Raw genomic sequence first — 19,304 nt, forward strand, 5'->3', positions numbered from 1 at the left:
TTGTAGAAGTTGAAGAAGTAAGTTCGTCCATAAGTAAGCTCACGGACACAACAACAAAACGGCAACAAAAAAAGTTGAATAGGTAAGTATATTATTAAATTTGTTTCTGTATTTTATACCATGAATCATAAAAATAATCATCATAATTTAATATGCTCATTAAAGCTAGATATCCTAGCATTATAATATTAATAGCTTTAATAATGCCAGGATAATAATATCTATCCGACAGCAAACGTAAGAATGAGTTTCGCTAAGAATTGTTGTTTTAGTCCGTCATTTACTACAATAAACATTTTACAATGGTAAAAAAAAAATTAAGTAAAAGCATAGCTTTAATGTTATATTCGTCCAATCATTAATGACTGTAATTAAAGGGTTATATCGTAATAAGTCATCATTAATTGCCCTCATTAGCTCCAGATGCCCGTGTTGGGTATATAAGGACATTAGACCAACCCTTTCCACCATTCTTCCTTCAATCCTTGAAGCGAAAGGTGCTATCAGTCGTTTTCAATATATTTGTGATATCCCTAACCCATTAATCATGTAAGTACTTCTTTTAAATAATTCACGTGGTAAAAAATATTAGGTCTCGAATCATACCTTCCCCCACCCTTTCTTATCAGGCGGGCGGACCACGTGACTTAACGCATAAAAGCGCGGAGCGCATCCCTTCTCGTCAGTCTGCATTCTGCCTTCGAAGGGATAAGACGTGCCAATTGTGTTGAGTGTTTTAGTCGTGAGCTTGTGCTTTTGTGATTTTTATCATGTACGTATTTTAATTTCTCTGTTTAAATATTTATGAAAGTGTTTTTGAAATGTCTTTTTAACAGGGAAATCAGTTGTAGTGTTGTTATTAAAATTAAATATTTATGTAGATATTTTAATAGTCATTTGGTGATTTATTTGGTTTGTGTTTTGTTCCAGGAACTCGTTGAACTGGAAAGCGTACCGTTTGGCCAACCAGCAGGCGTCCGCTAGCGACAAGAGCGGTCGGCCAAACGGGCAGCGGACCGGTCCGCACTCCACCCGCCACCAAGGCCCAAGGANTTATGCCCGTTAAAGGCTTCAAGTCATACTTATAAATATTTTTCACATAGTGGCGACTAAATTATTTATTTATTTAACTGGGCGAATGTCTGCTGGACCCCAAAGAAGTGAATAACTATTTTAGCAAGGTTTTATAGATTTTGATGATGATGAGTAAAAATGAAACAACACTTAGTTACTAATAAATAATATAAATTTACAGTATTGGCTTATTGTAGAAGTTGAAGAAGTAAGTTCGTCCTTAAGTAAGCTCACGGACACAACAACAAAATTGCAACAAAAAAAGTTGAATAGGTAAGTATATTATTAAATTTGTTTCTTTATTTTATACCATGAATCATAAAAATAATCATCATAATTTAATATGCTCATTAAAGCTAGATATCCTGGCGTTATATTAATATTTTTATAAATAATGCTGGATATCTAGTCGAAAGCAACGTAAGAATGAGTTTATTCGCTAAGAATTGTTGTTTTAGTGTGTCACTTACTACAATAAACATTTTACAATGGTAAAAAAAAATTAAGTTAAAGCATAGCTTTAATGATATACTCGTCCAATCATTAATGAATGTAATTAAAGGGTTATATCATAAAAAGCATAGCTTTAATATTATATTCGTCCAATCATTAATGACTGTAATTAAAGGGTTATATCGTAATAAGTCATCATTAATTGCCCTCATTAGCTCCAGATGCTCGTGTTGGGTATATAAGCACATTAGACCGACCCTTTTCATCATTCTTCCTTCAACCCTTGAAGCGAAAGGTGCTATCAGTCGTTTTCTATATCTTTGTGATAACCCTAACCCATTTCTAATCATGTAAGTATTTCTTTTAAATAATTCACGTGGTAAAAAATATTAGGTCTCGAATCATACCTTCCCCCACCCTTTCTTATCGTGCGGGCGGACCACGTGACTTTACGCATAAAAGCGCGGAGCGCATCCTTTCTCGTCAGTCTGCATTCTGCCCTCGAAGGGATAAGACGTGCCAATTGTGTTGAGTGTTTTAGTCGTGAGCTTGTGCTTTTGTGATTTTTATCATGTATGTATTTTAATTTCTCTGTTTAAATATTTATGAAAGTGTTTTTGAAATGTCTTTTTAATAGAGGAATCTCTTGTAGTGTTATTATTAATTTCTGTGGAGATTTTAATAGTTATTTGGTGATTTATTTGGTTTGTGTTTTGTTCCAGGAACTCGTCAAACTGGAAAGCGTACCGTTTGGCCAACCAGCAGGCGTCCGCTAGCGACAAGAGCGGTCGGCCAAACGGGCAGCGGACCGGTCCGCACTCCACCCGCCACCAAGGCCCAAGGATTCAGAACCAACGGGTTCTGAGGGCTCTGGGCATGACCTCCGCCATTTCTTCAGCCGGTAAGCAACAAATCCTCCAATATCCTATGACTTTGCCACAGAGTGGCACTGCTCAGTTCACTTTTTTTCCATGTAATGTTTTATGTGCTATTCTGTCTTTTTTATTCTTTCTTCTTTCTACTTCTTTCTATTTATCAACCAATNCCCAAGGACTCAGAACCAACGGGTTCTGAGGGCTCTGGGCATGACCTCCGCCATTTCTTCAGCCGGTAAGCAAAAAATCCTCCAATATCCTATGACTTTGTCACCATTTCTAAGCGTTTACTCTGATTTATTCTGACTGCAAGGGGCACACTGGAAACCAGTGGCCTTCTTCACTTTCTACTTCTTTCTATATAACAACCAATTTATTCTTTCACACAGATCCGAAGCCAGTGGACTTCGTGAAGACCAACGAGCTGAAGGAATGTCTCGTGACATTCAACGTGTTCGAGCCCGAAGCAGAGACCTTCCATCGCATGGAGGTGCTCGGGTCTCTGAACCGTCTGGCGAAGCAGTGGCTCCAAGAGGAGCTGCTGCGAAGGAACGTGCCAACGAATGTCGACGAGACTGGTGGAGGAAACATCTTCACCTTCGGCTCCTATCGCCTCGGGGTACGTAGTCTTTCCTATATCAACTCAGTAGATACCTGACCAAATCTCCCCTTGGTATCCTTAAAGATACCTCACCAACAGCAGATCTCCTTGGTACAATATCCTAAATGTGTTTTTCTTTTGTTATTAGGTACACTGCAGTGGCGCCGATATCGACGCTCTGTGTGTTGTACCCCGGTACATCGATAGGACCGATTTCTTTAAATCGTTCCTTGAACTGCTGAAGGAGCAGCCTGAGGTAAGATATCAATCAATACTTTTCTTCATAATGTTCTTAAGTCTAATAAGTTCCAGATCGCTTATATTTTTGTTTGTTTCTAGGTCAAGGAATTGCGAGCGATCGAGGAAGCGTTCGTTCCGGTCATGAAGATGAAGTTCGATGGCGTCGAAATCGACTTGCTATTCGCGAGGCTGTCTCTTCATGCCATACCGGGTGAGTCAACATCTTAGCTTCGAAAGCTATGCTAATCCAAGCTTTAATCTCAGCATGCTAACGTTCGTTTTCGTTTGCAGAAAACCTTGACCTCAGCAGTAACGAGCTGCTTAGATACCTCGACGAGAAGTGCGTCCGCTCACTCAACGGGTGCAGAGTGACGGACGAGATTATCCGCTTGGTCCCCAACGCGGATAACTTCATGCTGGCCCTGAGAGCTGTCAAACTTTGGGCCAAACGTAAGTTTACAGTCCTTCTTCTAAGACATTTTCAAATTTTAAATCTTCTTATACATTTTTAAGCATTTTTTAAAAGTAGTCCTTAATCAGTGTCTTAGTAGTTCATATAGTTAAGAAAGAACAGTTATTCGGCAAGTGAAAAGTCGTGCGTTCGATTCCCACTTAAGGCAATTCGATTTTTGAATTCATTTAAAATTAAGTTACGTCTTCTAGGCTTTTATTGACCAATGGATGTGTCCACAGGTCGAGGTATCTACTCAAACAGCCTGGGCTTCTTGGGCGGCGTGTCGTGGGCACTGCTCCTGGCTCGCGCTTGCCAGCTGTACCCCACGGCGCTGCCGGCGACACTGCTGAACAAATTCTTCCTCGTGTTCAGCCAGTGGAAGTGGCCGCAGCCTGTGCTGCTCAAGAAGCCCGAGAACGCAGGGTTCGGCTTCCAAGTTTGGGACCCACGGGTAAGTAAATATTTGACCTTCTCTTTTCTATAATTTTGACAAACTTGACTTTCACTGGTTGGGTTTTTATTGGCAGTCAAGCTGTAGATCAAATTCAAATAGGTAATTCAGTACAAAGTCCCTTTCCAGGGCACTTATACACGTCCCAAATATAGTTTGCCCTACCATCCTGGCTACAAATAATACCCCTATTCTATAATTTTGACTTCTTTCTAACCAAAGTGTTTCTTTGTGTACAGGTGAATCTACATGATCGGTATCATCTGATGCCGATCNAATTCGATTTTTGAATTCATTTAAAATTAAGTTACGTCTTCTAGGCTTTTATTGACCAATGGATGTGTCCACAGGTCGAGGTATCTACTCCAACAGCCTGGGCTTCTTGGGCGGCGTGTCGTGGGGGCTGCTGCTGGCTCGCGCTTGCCAGCTGTACCCCACGGCGCTGCCGGCGACACTGCTGAACAAATTCTTCCTCGTGTTCAGCCAGTGGAAGTGGCCGCAGCCTGTGCTGCTCAAGAAGCCCGAGAACGCAGGGTTCGGCTTCCAAGTTTGGGACCCACGGGTAAGTAAATATTTGACCTTCTCTTTTCTATAATTTTGACAAACTTGACTCTCACTGGTTGGGTTTTTATTGGAAGTCAAGCTGTAGATCAAATTCAAATAGGTAATTCAGTACAAAGGCCCTTTCCAGGGCACTTATACACGTCCCAAATATAGTTTACCCTACCATCCTGGCTACACAGGAGATGCAGCAGTGGGAATAGCCCTATTCTAAAATTTTGACTTCTTTTGTCTAACCAAAGTGTTTCTTTGTGTACAGGTGAATCTATATGATCGGTATCATCTGATGCCGATCATCACCCCGGCGTATCCTCACCAGAACTCGACATATAATGTGTCCGAGTCGACCCGCACCATTATCATGGAGGAGTTTAGAAATGGTGAGTCAAAACCTTTACAACTTTATAAATAACTCTCTCTCATCATCATCATTTCAGCCACAGGACTTCCACTGCTGAACATATTATTATAATGTTCAGCAATCGGAGAGACCTATGTCTCTCCCAATGATTTCCGCATCGAATCCAACTCGGCTGGGCAGCGTTTGGTTCCTACGTCGAATGTTAATCAGTGTGTGTAACCCTCCATTTTGTGCAATATTGAATTTTAACAATATTTTGTCTTCTTTCTCAGGTCTGGCGATAACGGAGGAGGTAATGGCGGGCAAATGTGGTTGGGACCGTCTCTTTGAGACGCCCAACTTCTTTGCTCGCTATAAGCACTACATCGTGCTCTTGGCTTCCTCCAACAGCGCTGAAGACCAGCTCCAGTGGTGCGGGTACACTGAGAGCAAGATACGCCACCTTGTCTGTAAGTATCCAGCATTCCACCCAAATGTATCCATTATTTCAGGTTTGATAGAACAGTATAACTTTAATTGATTATGTCTTTTGTCGCAGCAAGCTTGGAGCGGAACCAACTCATCTCCGTAGCACACGTGCACCCAGTGTGCTATCCCAGCGTGCCGCTCCACACCAACAATGGGCAGCCGATGGCTTTGGCACCAGGTAAATTACATTTCCTACCATGTTATTGAAAGTTTGGATCAATATTCCGGAGTGAGCAGCATTTCTAACATATATTTTGTTTGTCTATAGGTTCCTCGGCCTTTGAAGTGACAGCGGAGGTCAAGACCGAAGATGGTGTCAAAACCGTCAACGTAAGTCTTTTTTTTCGTTGATGGTTTTCCGACATTTTTGTATCTTTTTTTAGAATGTATTTGAACAATGTTTTTTTTTGTTTATAGGGAGATGGGAAACCAAGACACTGCTCGATGTGGTTCATCGGCCTGGCGTTCGAGCAGCACAATGTCTCCGTGGACTTGACATATGACATTATGTCTTTCACGAAAACATTGTGCTACCAGGCCGATAGGAGCAACGTGTCGCGAGTCGGCAGGACGATTGAGGTGAGCTACATTACATTTACTTTAACATTATCGTTGTTTGTCACCTGTCAACCGCTTTGCAATGGAGGGAAGTCGAACCTTAACTTCGAACGATTAATTTCGTTGCTGATCTAATGACAGTTTAACTTTCCCCCGGGACAAACTTGACCTTCATTGGTTGGGTTTTTATTCGCGATCAAGCTGTAGATCCTGGCTACACAGGAGTTACAGCGGTGGGAACAAGAGGTGGGAATAGTCCCATTTGATAACATTATGTAAGTGAAGCGGCGTCCTGAGCACAACAATACAACAAACAAGGAACCCCAAATAAAAGTGTTGAGGGGAAGGGCAAGGGACATGGTCCTGACCTATTTGGAACGGCAGAAGAACCGGAGGACTGAAGTGACCTCGACATACCAGACAGAGATTCTTGAAATGGTTATTTCAAATAGTCATTTTCCATTTCCTTCAAATGATTTTTCATTGTTCCAGGCCCGTTATGTTCGCCGCAAAGAGCTCCGGCAGTACCTTTGCGAGTCGCTTCTGGAAGGCGCATTGGCAGCAGGCGATAAGCGACGCCGTGCCACACGCGATGCGCCATCCAAGAAGCGACGAGTGGAGGAAGCTGACGGAGCTTGAGGCGTCGTATGGCCTCCGACTGCCGACTCCTGACCAGTCGTGTAACGTCGTCTCCGCGAAAGCGTCGAGACTCCGCCACGACGGATCGAAGTGCGAAACTATGACGCACGTTCTCCGAAAGAGAACCGGTTAGTAAAAGTTCTATTATTTTTAAACGTTTTGAAAGTTCTTTAAATTTCCTCTGTTACTACTCAAGTCTGGGTGTCACTATGTATAATAATACAAGTAGTATATCCTTTAAACTAGCACTCATTCCATATTATATTGCTTACTTTGGGGCTAGATGGCACTCTGTGAAATTGTTCAAAGATATTTATTTATCCTCCTCCTCCACCAATTTAACCACAGATTCATTGTTTATTGCAGATCCGAAGCTTTATCTGAAGCTATGTCTCATCGCATTCAACGCCCGTCAACAATTCAACGAAAGGAAAGAAGCAACGAGCATCGGGACAAGCCAAACGAGCTTGACAATAAAAACGCCTGTGATTATAAAAATTTGTACCATTTTGAATATTTATATGGAAGCACCAAGCACCAAAAATTGTAATAGGCAAATTATATCTTTGTAACTATCTAGTCGATGCTATCCATATTGTCTCTAATTTAAAACATGTCAAAAATAAATTTATTATTCATACTCAATAAAGTGTTTTCTATTATGCCTACCACCATTTAAACACTAAGCACACTGAACATGAACACAGAAACACAAAACCAACAGAATAACTATCACTTAAAATTCAATAAGCAAGAAGAATCATTTAGCACAAATTTCGTTTCAATAATACTTTTACATAAATTGACCCTACTGCTTNTATGATCGGTATCATCTGATGCCGATCATCACCCCGGCGTATCCTCACCAGAACTCGACATATAATGTGTCCGAGTCGACCCGCACCATTATCATGGAGGAGTTTAGAAATGGTGAGTCAAAACCTTTACAACTTTATAAATAACTCTCTCTCATCATCATCATTTCAGCCACAGGACTTCCACTGCTGAACATATTATTATGTTCAGCAATCAGGGAGACATAATGTCTCTCCCAATGATTTCCGCATCGAATCCAACTCGGCTGGGCAGCGTTTGGTTCCTACGTCGAATGTTAATCAGTGTGTGTAACCCTCCATTTTGTGCAATATTGAATTTTAACAATATTTTGTCTTTTTTCTCAGGTCTGGCGATAACGGAGGAGGTAATGGCGGGCAAATGTGGTTGGGACCGTCTCTTTGAGACGCCCAACTTCTTTGCTCGCTATAAGCACTTCATCGTGCTCTTGGCTTCCTCCAACAGCGCTGAAGACCAGCTCCAGTGGTGCGGGTTCACTGAGAGCAAGATACGCCACCTTGTCTGTAAGTATCCAGCATTCCACCAAAATGTATCCATTATTTCAGGTTTGAAAGAACAGTATAACTTTAATTGATTATGTCTTTTGTCGCAGCAAGCTTGGAGCGGAACCAACCCATCTCCGTAGCACACGTGCACCCAGTGTGCTATCCCAGCGTGCCGCTCCACACCAACAACGGGCAGCCGATGGCTTTGGCACCAGGTAAATTCCATTTCCTACCATGTTATTGAAAGTTTGGATCAATATTCCTGAGTGAGCATCATTTCTAACGTATATTTTGTTTGTCTAAGGTTCCTCGGCCTCTGAAGTGGCAGCGGAGGTCAAGACCGAAGATGGTGTCAAAACCGTCAACGTAAGTCTTTTTTTTCGTTGATGATTTTCCGACATTTTTGTATCTTTTTTTAGAATGTATTTGAACAATGTTTTTTTTTTGTTTATAGGGAGATGGGAAACCAAGCCACTGCTCGATGTGGTTCATCGGCCTGGCGTTCGAGCAGCACAATGTCTCCGTGGACTTGACATATGACATTATGTCATTCACGAAAACATTGTGCTACCAGGCCGATAGGAGCAACGTGTCGCGAGTCGGCAGGACGATTGAGGTGAGCTACATTACATTTACTTTAATAACATTATCTTTGTTTGTCACCTGTCAACCGCTTTGCAATAGAGGGAAGTCGAACCTTAACTTCGAACGATTAATTTCGTTGCTGGTCTAATGACAGTTTAACTTTCCCCCGGGACAAACTTGACCTTCATTGGTTGGGTTTTTATTTGCGGTCATGCTGTAGATCCTGGCTACACAGGAGTTACAGCGGTGGGAACAAGAGGTGGGAATAGTCCCATTTGATAACATTATGTAAGTGAAGCGGCGTCCTGAGCACAACAATACAACAAACAAGGAACCCCAAATAAAAGTGTTGAGGGGAAAGGCGAGGGATATGGTCCTGACCTATTTGGAACGGCAGAACAACCGGAGGACTGAAGTGACCTCGACAGACCAGACAGAGATTCTTGAAATGGTTTTTTCAAATAGTCATTTTCCATTTCCTTCAAATGCTTTTTAATTGTTCCAGGCCCGTTACGTTCGCCGCAAAGAGCTCCGGCAGTACCTTTGTGAGTCGCTTCTGGAAGGCGCATTGGCAGCAGGCGACAAACGACGCCGTGCCAAACGCGATGTGCCATCCAAGAAGCGACGAGTAGAGGAAGCTGACGGAGCTTGAGGCTATATGGTCTCCGACTGCCGACTCCTGACCAGTCGTGTGTCGTCGTCTCCGCGAAAGCGTCGAGACTCTGCCACGACGGATCGAAGTGCGAAACTATGACGCACGTTCTCCGAAAGAGAACCGGTTAGTAAAAGTTCTATTGTTTTTAACAGTTTTGAAAGTTCTTTAAATTTCCTCTGGTACGACTCAAGTCTGGGTGTCACTATGTATAATAATACAAGTAGTATATCCTTTAAAATAGCACTCATTCCATATTATATTGCTTACTTTGGGGCTAGATGGCACTCTGTGAAATTGTCCAAAGATATTTACATAATATTACTCCAATTTAACCGCAGATTTTTGTTTGTTGCAGATCCAAAGCTTCAGCTGAAGCTATGTCTCATTGCATTCAAAGCCCGTCAAGAATTAAACGAAAGGAAAGAAGCAACGAGCATCGGGGCAAGCCAAATGAGCTTGACAATAACACTTGTGATTATAAATTGTACCATTTTGAATATTTATATGGAAGCACCTAGCACCAAAAATTGTAATAGCCAAATTATATCTTTGTAACTAGACTATCTAGTCGATGCTATCCATATTGTCTCTAATCTAAAACATGTCAAAAATAAATTTATTATTTCATACTCAATAAAGTGTTTTCTATTATCCCTACCACCATTCAAACACTAAGCACCCTGAACATGAACACAGAAACACAAAACCAACAGAATAACTATCACATAAAATTAATTAAGCAAGAAGAATCATTTAGCACAAGTTTCGTTTCAATAATACTTTTACATAAATTGACCCTACTGCTTCAGGACTTGATCTTGGCCAGTGCTGTCACAGAAGCAAGAATTTGGGAATGATTATCGACAGAAACCCTTTTGAAAGCCATAATAGGTACTAATAAATATTTGAATACACTAGAAATTGTTTATACCATTTAAAGTTACATCAGTTGAGACCCTAAATACAAAAATCCTGCTGGATCTCAAATCGTACCGCCAATTACCCAAACCAATGGAAAGAGCCGAAACAGTTCAGCAAGACTAGAAAGCTCTCGATACTTTATGCCTTTAGCCCTTATGCCCTGATTAATGTGACAAAGTATCAATGAATATGACTGTTCCTCTCAAACATAATCCGTTGATTCGATCTATCGATGAAGATGATGATGATGATTCGATGTATAGGTACTTAACTACAGGACATCATCAAGAATGACGAACAGATAGAAGATTCAACGTAGATTTTTACACGACAAGCTACAAAAAGCTGTTGCACAGTTTGACAGAATTAATAAATTTGAAAGTTTACTGTGTTACTTGTGAAGAATAAATAAGTAAAATATAAACAAGGCATAGCTTCACGAGTATTAGGACTTGTGTCAACACTGTCTGTCTTTAATCAAGGAGATGCAAGATTTCGGTGAAGTGCGCTATGGAGAATATGCGCCCCTTTACCACTATCTTCCTGGGACAGCTCAACCTAAGGAGAAGATGGCTAAGAACCGCGCAGAAATGTTTGATACCTGAGATATTCAGCTCAAAAACAATTTGGAAGACATCTTATCTGAAGGAATTGAATGTCTTCTCTGAAGGATGTTATCACAAACATTCAGCTCCAAATCAATCTGGAAGACATTATTAGCGACGCAATAGAATGTCTTTATTGCTGTGGATGATCGTTTTCATGCTGAGGAACTCACAAGGTTCAGAAGCAACTTGACGCTGTCGTCAGCCGGGATCGTCTCCCAAATATAGAAGCTATACAAAATCTTCCATATATGGAGACCAAATTTCTAGGTGAGCATCGTGAAACTTAGGACCTGCGCAGTCAAGAGTTTTTTCATGCCTTTAGGAATCCGCCGACGAATGTGTTTGACTCACTCGAACAATGAGGTAGGTTGTTAAGTTTTCTTCGAGGATTGCATCATTGATGTGTGTCCACTAGGGTGACTCTCTGCCATCGTCGGAGTCTTTCCGCGTGAAGTTCTTTCTTTCGGGAGATCCTGAGTCATCAGTTTGATGATGAAGCCAATCGCTGATGATTGAAGTCTGAACCGTTTGGCCAGACAGTGGCTCCACTTGGAGCTCTTACGAAGCGCAAAGGAACATGCCATCGAATATCGCCGAGATGAAGGAAAGTCTCGTTTAATACAACGTGAACTCGTGTTCTTGCAGACGAAATCATATTTTGATGATGTTGAAACTGAAACGTATTCGGCACAGAAAAATTTGGATGACTCCTTATCTGAGGGAATGGAGATAATGAAATATTCATTGCTGTGGAAGACCCTAGCATGGATATGTTCCTTTCGAGCATAATGCGTTAATTAAATGCTGTGAAGCTCTAGGCATCGTCAACAGCCACGGACGGCTATGGAAGAGTCAACATAGATTTTTACACGACAAGCTACAAGAGTTCAGCATGACTTACATTGGCAACGGGAAAATCGAAGGCAGAATACTGGACGAGGTATTAGGACATGTGTCAACACTAAGACGGCCCGAGGTTTCACAATGTAGAATATGTCCTTTACAACTATCTTTCTGGGAAACCACAACTTCCTGGACAACCTGTCATACATTTTTAATGGCGTTTTTGAAAACGAAACGAGAAACTTGAGTGGGGAAAATTAAATTCGAACTCACTCGAACTGGAAATCGGAATCGCTCGAGACGAGCGTTGGAGGGTTGGACTCGAGTTGCTGCCAATGACTGGACAGCTAATCGTCGTTCAACTCCGGAATAATATTTTAGCTAGTAAAGCTTAAAACCAGTTTCAATCAATGCAGTAAGGAATATAAATACAATCAGAAGCGAGTTTCCATGATTGAGGATTACTTGTTCGACGCCTAGGACCACATCCGACTCCTAGGAGACTGCGAAACCAGAGCAAATAGCGATGCAAACTGACGCTTTGGGCATTCAATTATGAGCAAAGGAAGAGTCTAAACCGACCCACACCAACAGATTTAATTATAAAAATGGCAAAATCAGACGACCGGAACAATAATTTGTTATAATAAATCGTTTAATCATCAGACACTCTTTTCAGGTCCGTACATTGTGAATATTAATATTCCTGGGAAAGCTCAAGCTAAGGAGAAGGTGGCTAAGATCCTCGCAGAAATATTCGAGTTCTACCTGACACTCATTAAAACTTTAGACTTCAGCTGTCAAGAGTGTTCTTCATTCCTTTTGGAGTCAAGCCAACGAATGTGTTTGAGACATCTTGGCTCGAATGTGGATCACTTAACATACTATCAACCAGAAGTTGAAAGGAATTACCCAACTTATTGTGTATTTAATTGAGATCTAGAAGGCTAAAGCGGTAGGTAGAGGGCAAACAATTGGGTGAACTCTTTTGTGCCGGAATGGAAACAATGCTGAGGGACCCAGAAGTGACTACGAAGGTTAAAAAGGAACGCGACAAAACATATGGAAAATCTTCCTGCAGACACCACAATAATTAAGGTATGTGTATTAAATTGAAACTACGAGTAAAAGGGAAAATCAAGAGCTTTATAGTCGTGGAAAAACTGACGCTTTGAGCATTCGATCATGAGCAAGAGAAGAGCGGAAACAGTTCAACCCGAGCAGATTTTATCGATGACAATTATTTTTCATAGTCATAAGTGCCACTTGTGCTCTAAACTGAATAAATATTTTTGATTTTGATTTTGAATGGTTAAATGACTGTTTGGCTACTTCATGCCTTTCGGAGTCGCTGATAAATGTATGTAGGACATCCTTCCTTCTTCACTAGTATGGATATGCTCTTTTCGAGCATGCGTGAAAATATGTCTCCACGTGTGAGACTCATAGCGTGGGCAGGCCTCCTACAAGGTGGACCGATGATCTGGTGAAGGTCGCGGGAATGCAGCCACGGACGGCTATTGAAAAGTCAATGTATACTTTTATTATGACAAACTACGTCAGTTTGGCATGACTTACATGGATGGTCAACCGGAACTTGGCTTCGTAGCAACACTAAGACGGTCGGAAGCTTCTCTAGTGGATGACAATCCCGTTCTCGCGCTAGCTGTATCAAATATAATTTGTGGAATCACCATTTCTGTCAGTCAATCATGGAAATGCAATATTTGAAAGACTCAATTATCTCATTGAAGTGAACTATGGAGAATTTGTGCCCCTTTACAACTATCTCCCTAGGAATCCACAACTTCCGAGACAATCCGTCAAAAAAGTTTGATGGGGTTTTTGAAAACAAATTGGAAAGCCTAAAAAAGTGGGGGAAATGAAATCCGCACTCACACGTTTGGAATCGCTCGAGAAGCGTTGGAGGTGCGGCTTGAGTACCAACGACAGACAATCGTCATGGAAGAGTCAACGTAGATTTCTACGCGACAAGCACACTTCCACAAAAATTAATGTCGTCATTAATTCACTCGGTTCGCGAATTGACGTTAAAAATTGGTCGACAGTTATGGATATGACACAGCGAGTCACGGCAAACCGAGACAGTCAAAATAATGTTGTTGGCAATGTCTCAAAGCCCACCTACGCAGAAAGACTTAAGCTAAAAATGCCTAAAGTCGCTCNATGTAACTATCTTCCTGGGAAATTCAAGCTAAGGAGAAGGTGGCTAAGAACCGCGCAGAAATGTTGTTCTACCAGACGCTCATAGACGAGCATCGCCAAACTTTGGACCTCGGTAATGCCAGAGATTTAATTGATGTGTATTTAATTGAGATCGGAAAGGTAAGATCGGCAAAGGCAAAATCAAGAGCAAGTGGTAGAACCTGACGCTTTGCACGTTCGATTATGAGCAAAGGAAGAGCCAAAACAGTTGGACCTGTTCAAAATCATCTTTGACAACGGCTAAATCAGACGACCGGAATACTTCATGCCTTTCGGAGTCGCCAACAGTGTAAGGACATCCCCGCTCAAATGGATATGACTTATGTTCTTTTCGAGCATAAAGAACCAATAAAATATATGTTTTTACGAAGGTGACTCACTGCTGTGATGTTTCAAGCATCATCTTCAACGAAGGACGGCTATGGAAGAGTCAAAGTATAATTATGTACTTTTACATGTCAAACTACGTGAGTTTAGCATAAGTTTCATCGGCAAACGACTCATTGCAACACTAAGACGGTCCGAGGCTTCACTATTGGATGCCAATCTCTTTCTCGTGTCAAAAGTAATTTGTGGAATTACCTTATTGTGTATCAGGTTCAGTCACGGAGATGCAATATTTGAAAAAAAAAACATTTACTTATCTCATCGAAGAAGGCATGCGCCCTTCGGTGAAGGTGCACTATGGAGAATATGCGCCTCTTTACAACTATCTTCCTGGGAAAGATCAAGCTAAGGAGAAGGTGGCTAAGAACTGGGCAGTGTTTTTCTACCAGACGCTCATAGACAAACATCGCCAAACTTTGGATCTCGGCAATTCCAGAAATTTAATTGATGTGTATTTAATTGATGTGTATTTAATTGATGTGTATTTAATTGAGATCGGAAAGGTAAGATCGGCAAAGGCAAAATCAAGAGCAAATAGTGGTAGAAACTGACGCTTTGCACGTTCGATTATGAGCAAAGGAAGAGCCGAAACAGTTGGACCTGTTCAACATTATCTTTGACAACGGCTAAATCAGACGACCGGAATACTTCATGCCTTTCGGAGTCGCCAACAAATGTGTAAGGACATCCCCGCTCGAATGGATATGTTTATGTTCTTTTCGAGCATAATGAATGAATTAAATATATGTTTTCAAGAGGTTGACTCACTGCTGCGATGTTCTGAGCATCATCTTCAACGAAGGACGGCTATGGAAGAGTCAACGTATACTTTTACACGACAAACTACGTCAGTTTGGCATGACTTACATGGGCAACCAGAACTTGGCTTCGTAGCAACACTAAGACGATCCTAGGCTTCGCCAGTGGATCAAATGTAATTTGTGGAATCACCATGTCTGTCAGATTCAATTATGGAAATGCAATATTTGTCGCGGGAAGAGCCTGGATGCGGGCAGCGCAGGACCGTTCATTGTGGAAAACCTTGGGGGAGGCCTTTGTCCAGCAGTGGACGTCATTTGGCTGAAACGAACGAACGAATATTTGATAGACTCAATTCTCTCATTGAATTGAACTATGGAGAATTTGTGCCCCTTTACACAACAATCTCCCTGGGAATCCACAATTTTCGAGACAACCCGTCAAAAAAGTTTGATGGGGTTTTTGGAAACAAATCGGAAAACTTAAAAAGTGGGAAAACGAAATCTGCACTCACACGTTTGGAATCGCTCGAGAAGCGTTGGAGGCGCGGCTTGAGTACCAACGACAGCCAATCGTCATGGAAGAGTCAACGTAGATTTCTACACGACTAGCTAAGCGAGTTTGGCATGACTTACGAACATGGGCAATAGAAAAATATTAAAAGGCTAGATAGATATTGGACGAAGTATTAGGACTTGTGTCAACAGTTACACTTCGCCAGTACACGTCAAATTCAGTCATGGAGATGCAAGATTTGAAAGACACAATTAATTATATCGTTGAAGAAGGCATAGCAAAGATTACATGCATAGAAATTAAGTGCCCCTTCATAATTATTTTCAAAGCTTAAGCCAAGGAAAAGCTGGCTAAGAACCGCCCAGAAATATTTGGTGTTATACCAGACGGTCGTGGAACTATGAACTACGGCAATGCATAGATCATATTGAAGTATATTATTATGAATTTTCCAACTTATGTGTATTTAATTGAGATCTAGAAGGCTAAATCGGAAGGTAGAGCCACGGCCACGGAAAAATCAGACGACCGGAATAGTTACTTCATGTCTTTCGGAGTCACCGATAAATGTGTTTAGGACATTAGGGATGACCCTCGCATAGATATGTTCCTTTCGATAATGCGTTAATCAAAATTGTATGTCTCCACGTGGATGACTCACTGCTGTGACGCTCTAGGCATCATCAACAGCCACGGACGGCTATGGAAGAGTCAACGTCGATTTTTAAACGATAGGCTACGAGAGTTCGGCAGGACTTACATACATGGGCAACAGAAAAGTATACAAAAGGATAGACAAATATTGGACGAGGTATTAGGACATGTGTCTCTATTGCTGTGGATGATCGTTTTCATGCTAAGGAACCCATTGTTTATTTATCAGACACTCTTTTCAGGTATCTACCTTGTTATAGGAATGGGAATGGCAATAAAACATTAGCTGCTCCGAGTGTGCGGCCTGTCTTGAGTACTTTACACTTTTCGGAGTCGCTGACAAATGTGTTTAGGACAACTTTGCTCGAATGGATATGTTTATGTTCTTTTCGAGCATTATTGTTTTCGATTGTTACCCTGTCTTGAGTACTTCACGCTTTTCGGAGTCGCTGACGAATGTGTTTAGGACAACTTTGCTCGAATGGATATGTTTATGTTCTTTTCGAGCATTATGCATTTATGAAATGTATGTCTCCACGAGGGTGACTCACTGCTGCGATGTTCTGAGAATCATCTTCAACGAAGGACGGCTATGGAAGAGTCAACGTATACTTTTACATGACAAACTACGTCAGTTTGGCATGACTTGCATGGATGGTCAACCGGAACTTTGCTTCGTAGCAACACTAAGACGGTCCAAGGCTTCTCTAGTGGATGTCAATCCCGTTTTCGCGCTAGCTGTGTCAAAGGTAATTTGCGGAATCACCATGTCTGTCAGATTCAATCATGAAGATGCAAGATTTGAAAGAAACAATTACTTATCTCATTGAAGAAGGCATGCGTCTTTCGGTGAAGTGCAGTATAGAGAATATGTGTCCCTTTACAACTATCTTCCTGGGAAAGCTCAAGCTAAGGAGAAGGTGGCTAAGAACCGCGCAGAAATGTTTGAGACCTGAGACATTCAGCTCAAAAACAATCTGGAAGACATAATAAATGAGGCTATAGAATGTCTTTATTGTTGTGGATGATCGTTTTCATGCTAAGGAACCCATTGTTTATTTATCAGACACTCTTTTCAGGTACCTACGTTGTTATAATAATGGGTATGGCAATAAAACATTAGCTGCTCCGAGTGTGCGGCCTGTCTTGAGTACTTCACACTTTTCGGAGTCGCTGACAAATGTGTTTAGGACAACTTTGCTCGAATGGATATGTTTATGTTCTTTTCGAGCATTATTGTTTTCGATTGTTACCCTGTNAAAGCACACTAAACGTGAACACATAACAAAACCAACAGAATAACTATCACATAAAATTAATAAGCAAGTAGAATCATTTAGCTTAAGTTTCGTTTCAATAATACTTTTACAAAAATTGACCCTACTGCTTCAGGACTTGGTCTTGGCCAGTGCTGAAAAACTTAGTTACAGAAGCAAGAATTTGGGAATGATTTTATCGACGGAAACCCTTTTGAAAGCCATAAGGCGATTATCACACTGCACCGCGCAACGCCGCAGTACGCGGGACGAGATTATTTAATCATTATAATTATGCAAGTACCTCAGTTTGTATAGAGAACACGCGCGGCACAACACACTGACAACGCGTTTGCGCACGGGATTCGTTATAATTATGTCGCCGCGCGGACCGCGGCGGATCGCGCGGTGCAGTGTGATAATCGCCTAATAGGTACAAATAAATATTTAAATACATCAGAAATGTTCATACCAATTAAAGCTACATATCAGTTGAGACCCTACAAAATCAACTCAAATACAAGAACTACAAAAATCCTGCTGGATCTCAAATCTACCGCCAATTACCCAAACCAATGAAAAGAGCCGAAACAATTCAGCTCAAGCCGATTTGACAACGACAAGACTAGAAAGCTCTCGATACTTTATGCCTTTGGAGTCCCCTGATGAATGTGACAAAGTATCAATGAATATGACTGTTCCTCTCAAACATAATCCGTTGATTCGATCTATCGATCTATCGACGAACACATAGAAGATTCAACGTAGATTTTTACACGACAAGCTACAAAAAGCTGTTGCACAGTTTGACAGAATTAATAAATTTGAAAATTTACTGTGTTACTTGTGAAGAATAAATAAGTAAAATACACTCGGCATCAAATAAATCGCACCTCCCGCGACAAGCACTTAACAAACGTATGCATCCCCACTTCCCACCAACATTGGTAACATTTGAAAGCCTAGTTCTATACTTCATTTCATTAAAGGAAAGGTTTTTACCCCAAAAATGTGTCTTTACAAGGATCCAGAGTCGCTTCTTCAAAAAATAGGTAGTTACGCTATAGCCATTTTTTATGACTATAAAACTGTTAAGTTGGGATTAATCGCTATCCCTCTGTTAAAGAGGACACGTGAGATCTTTATTTGGTTTTATAACCATAAAAATTGGTCTAATTGATCCCAGAAGTGAGCCCAAAGTGAGGTCTATTTTCAAATCACATTTATGGTATATGTTAATCATTTATTTAGAAATGAAAAAAATGTATTTTTCTTTAAGGATATTTATTGGGCTTTCAAATAACACCAATATTGTTGGGGTACCATGATTGTGTCAGAAGAAAATCTTTAAAGTTCGCGTCGCAGAAGGTGCGGTTTATTTGATGTTGAGTGTAGTATAAACAAGGCATAGCTTCACGAGTATTAGGACTTGTGTCAACTGTCAACACTGTCTGTCTTTAATCAAGGAGATGCAAGATTTAAGACTCAATTATCTCACCGAGAAAGGCATGCGTCTCTTCGGTGAAGTGCCCTATGGAGAATATGCGACCCTTTACAACTATCTTCCTGGGACAGCTCAACCTAAGGAGATGGTGGCTAAGAACCGCGCAGAAATGTTTGATACCTGAGATATTCAGCTCAAAAACAATTTGGAAGACATCTTATCTGAAGGAATTGAATGTCTTCTCTGAAGGATGTTATCACAAACATTCAGCTCAAAATCAATCTGGAAGACATTATTAGCGACGCAATAGAATGTCGTTACTGCTGTGGATGATCGTTTTCATGCTGAGGAACCCACAAGGTTCAGAAGCAACTT

At 41.1% G+C, this 19,304-nt stretch overlaps 2 protein-coding genes and 1 pseudogene across 9 annotated transcripts; all 3 read left to right on the forward strand.

The window, feature by feature from the left end:
* Positions 1–329: 329 nt before the first annotated feature.
* On the forward strand, positions 330–10,218 carry LOC114363080 (poly(A) polymerase type 3-like). 8 transcript variants are annotated; one of them, XM_028318695.1, is made up of 15 exons: positions 330–549; positions 931–1,050; positions 2,579–2,637; positions 2,792–3,021; positions 3,152–3,259; positions 3,343–3,454; positions 3,535–3,693; positions 3,937–4,148; positions 4,969–5,089; positions 5,343–5,519; positions 5,609–5,716; positions 5,807–5,868; positions 5,956–6,117; positions 6,589–6,863; positions 7,102–7,380. In XM_028318695.1, exons 1-14 carry the CDS (start codon positions 362–364, stop codon positions 6,733–6,735), a joined length of 1,965 nt encoding a protein of 654 aa, XP_028174496.1. In that variant the 5' UTR covers positions 330–361; the 3' UTR covers positions 6,736–6,863; positions 7,102–7,380. The 8 variants fall into 8 exon arrangements, with proteins under 8 accessions (XP_028174496.1, XP_028174494.1, XP_028174495.1 ...); XM_028318693.1 differs by lacking the exon at positions 3,937–4,148 and adding an exon at positions 4,499–4,710; XM_028318694.1 differs by lacking the exon at positions 2,579–2,637 and adding an exon at positions 2,363–2,428 and having other exon boundaries at positions 931–1,043.
* Positions 4,394–9,312, forward strand: LOC114363076 (poly(A) polymerase gamma-like). Its single transcript, XM_028318687.1, has 7 exons — positions 4,394–4,397; positions 7,555–7,665; positions 7,917–8,093; positions 8,183–8,290; positions 8,380–8,441; positions 8,530–8,691; positions 9,166–9,312. The coding sequence occupies exons 2-7, from the start codon at positions 7,572–7,574 to the stop codon at positions 9,310–9,312; spliced, it is 750 nt and encodes a 249-aa protein (XP_028174488.1). The 5' UTR covers positions 4,394–4,397; positions 7,555–7,571.
* An 874-nt stretch (positions 10,219–11,092) lies between the features above and the next one.
* LOC114363077 (cytochrome P450 18a1-like) lies at positions 11,093–19,113 on the forward strand (annotated as a pseudogene).
* Positions 19,114–19,304: the final 191 nt, after the last annotated feature.

Source organism: Ostrinia furnacalis, unplaced genomic scaffold (assembly GCF_004193835.3).
Source record: "Ostrinia furnacalis isolate ACB-3 unplaced genomic scaffold, ASM419383v2 OfSCF6997, whole genome shotgun sequence".
NCBI lineage: Eukaryota > Metazoa > Arthropoda > Insecta > Lepidoptera > Crambidae > Ostrinia > Ostrinia furnacalis.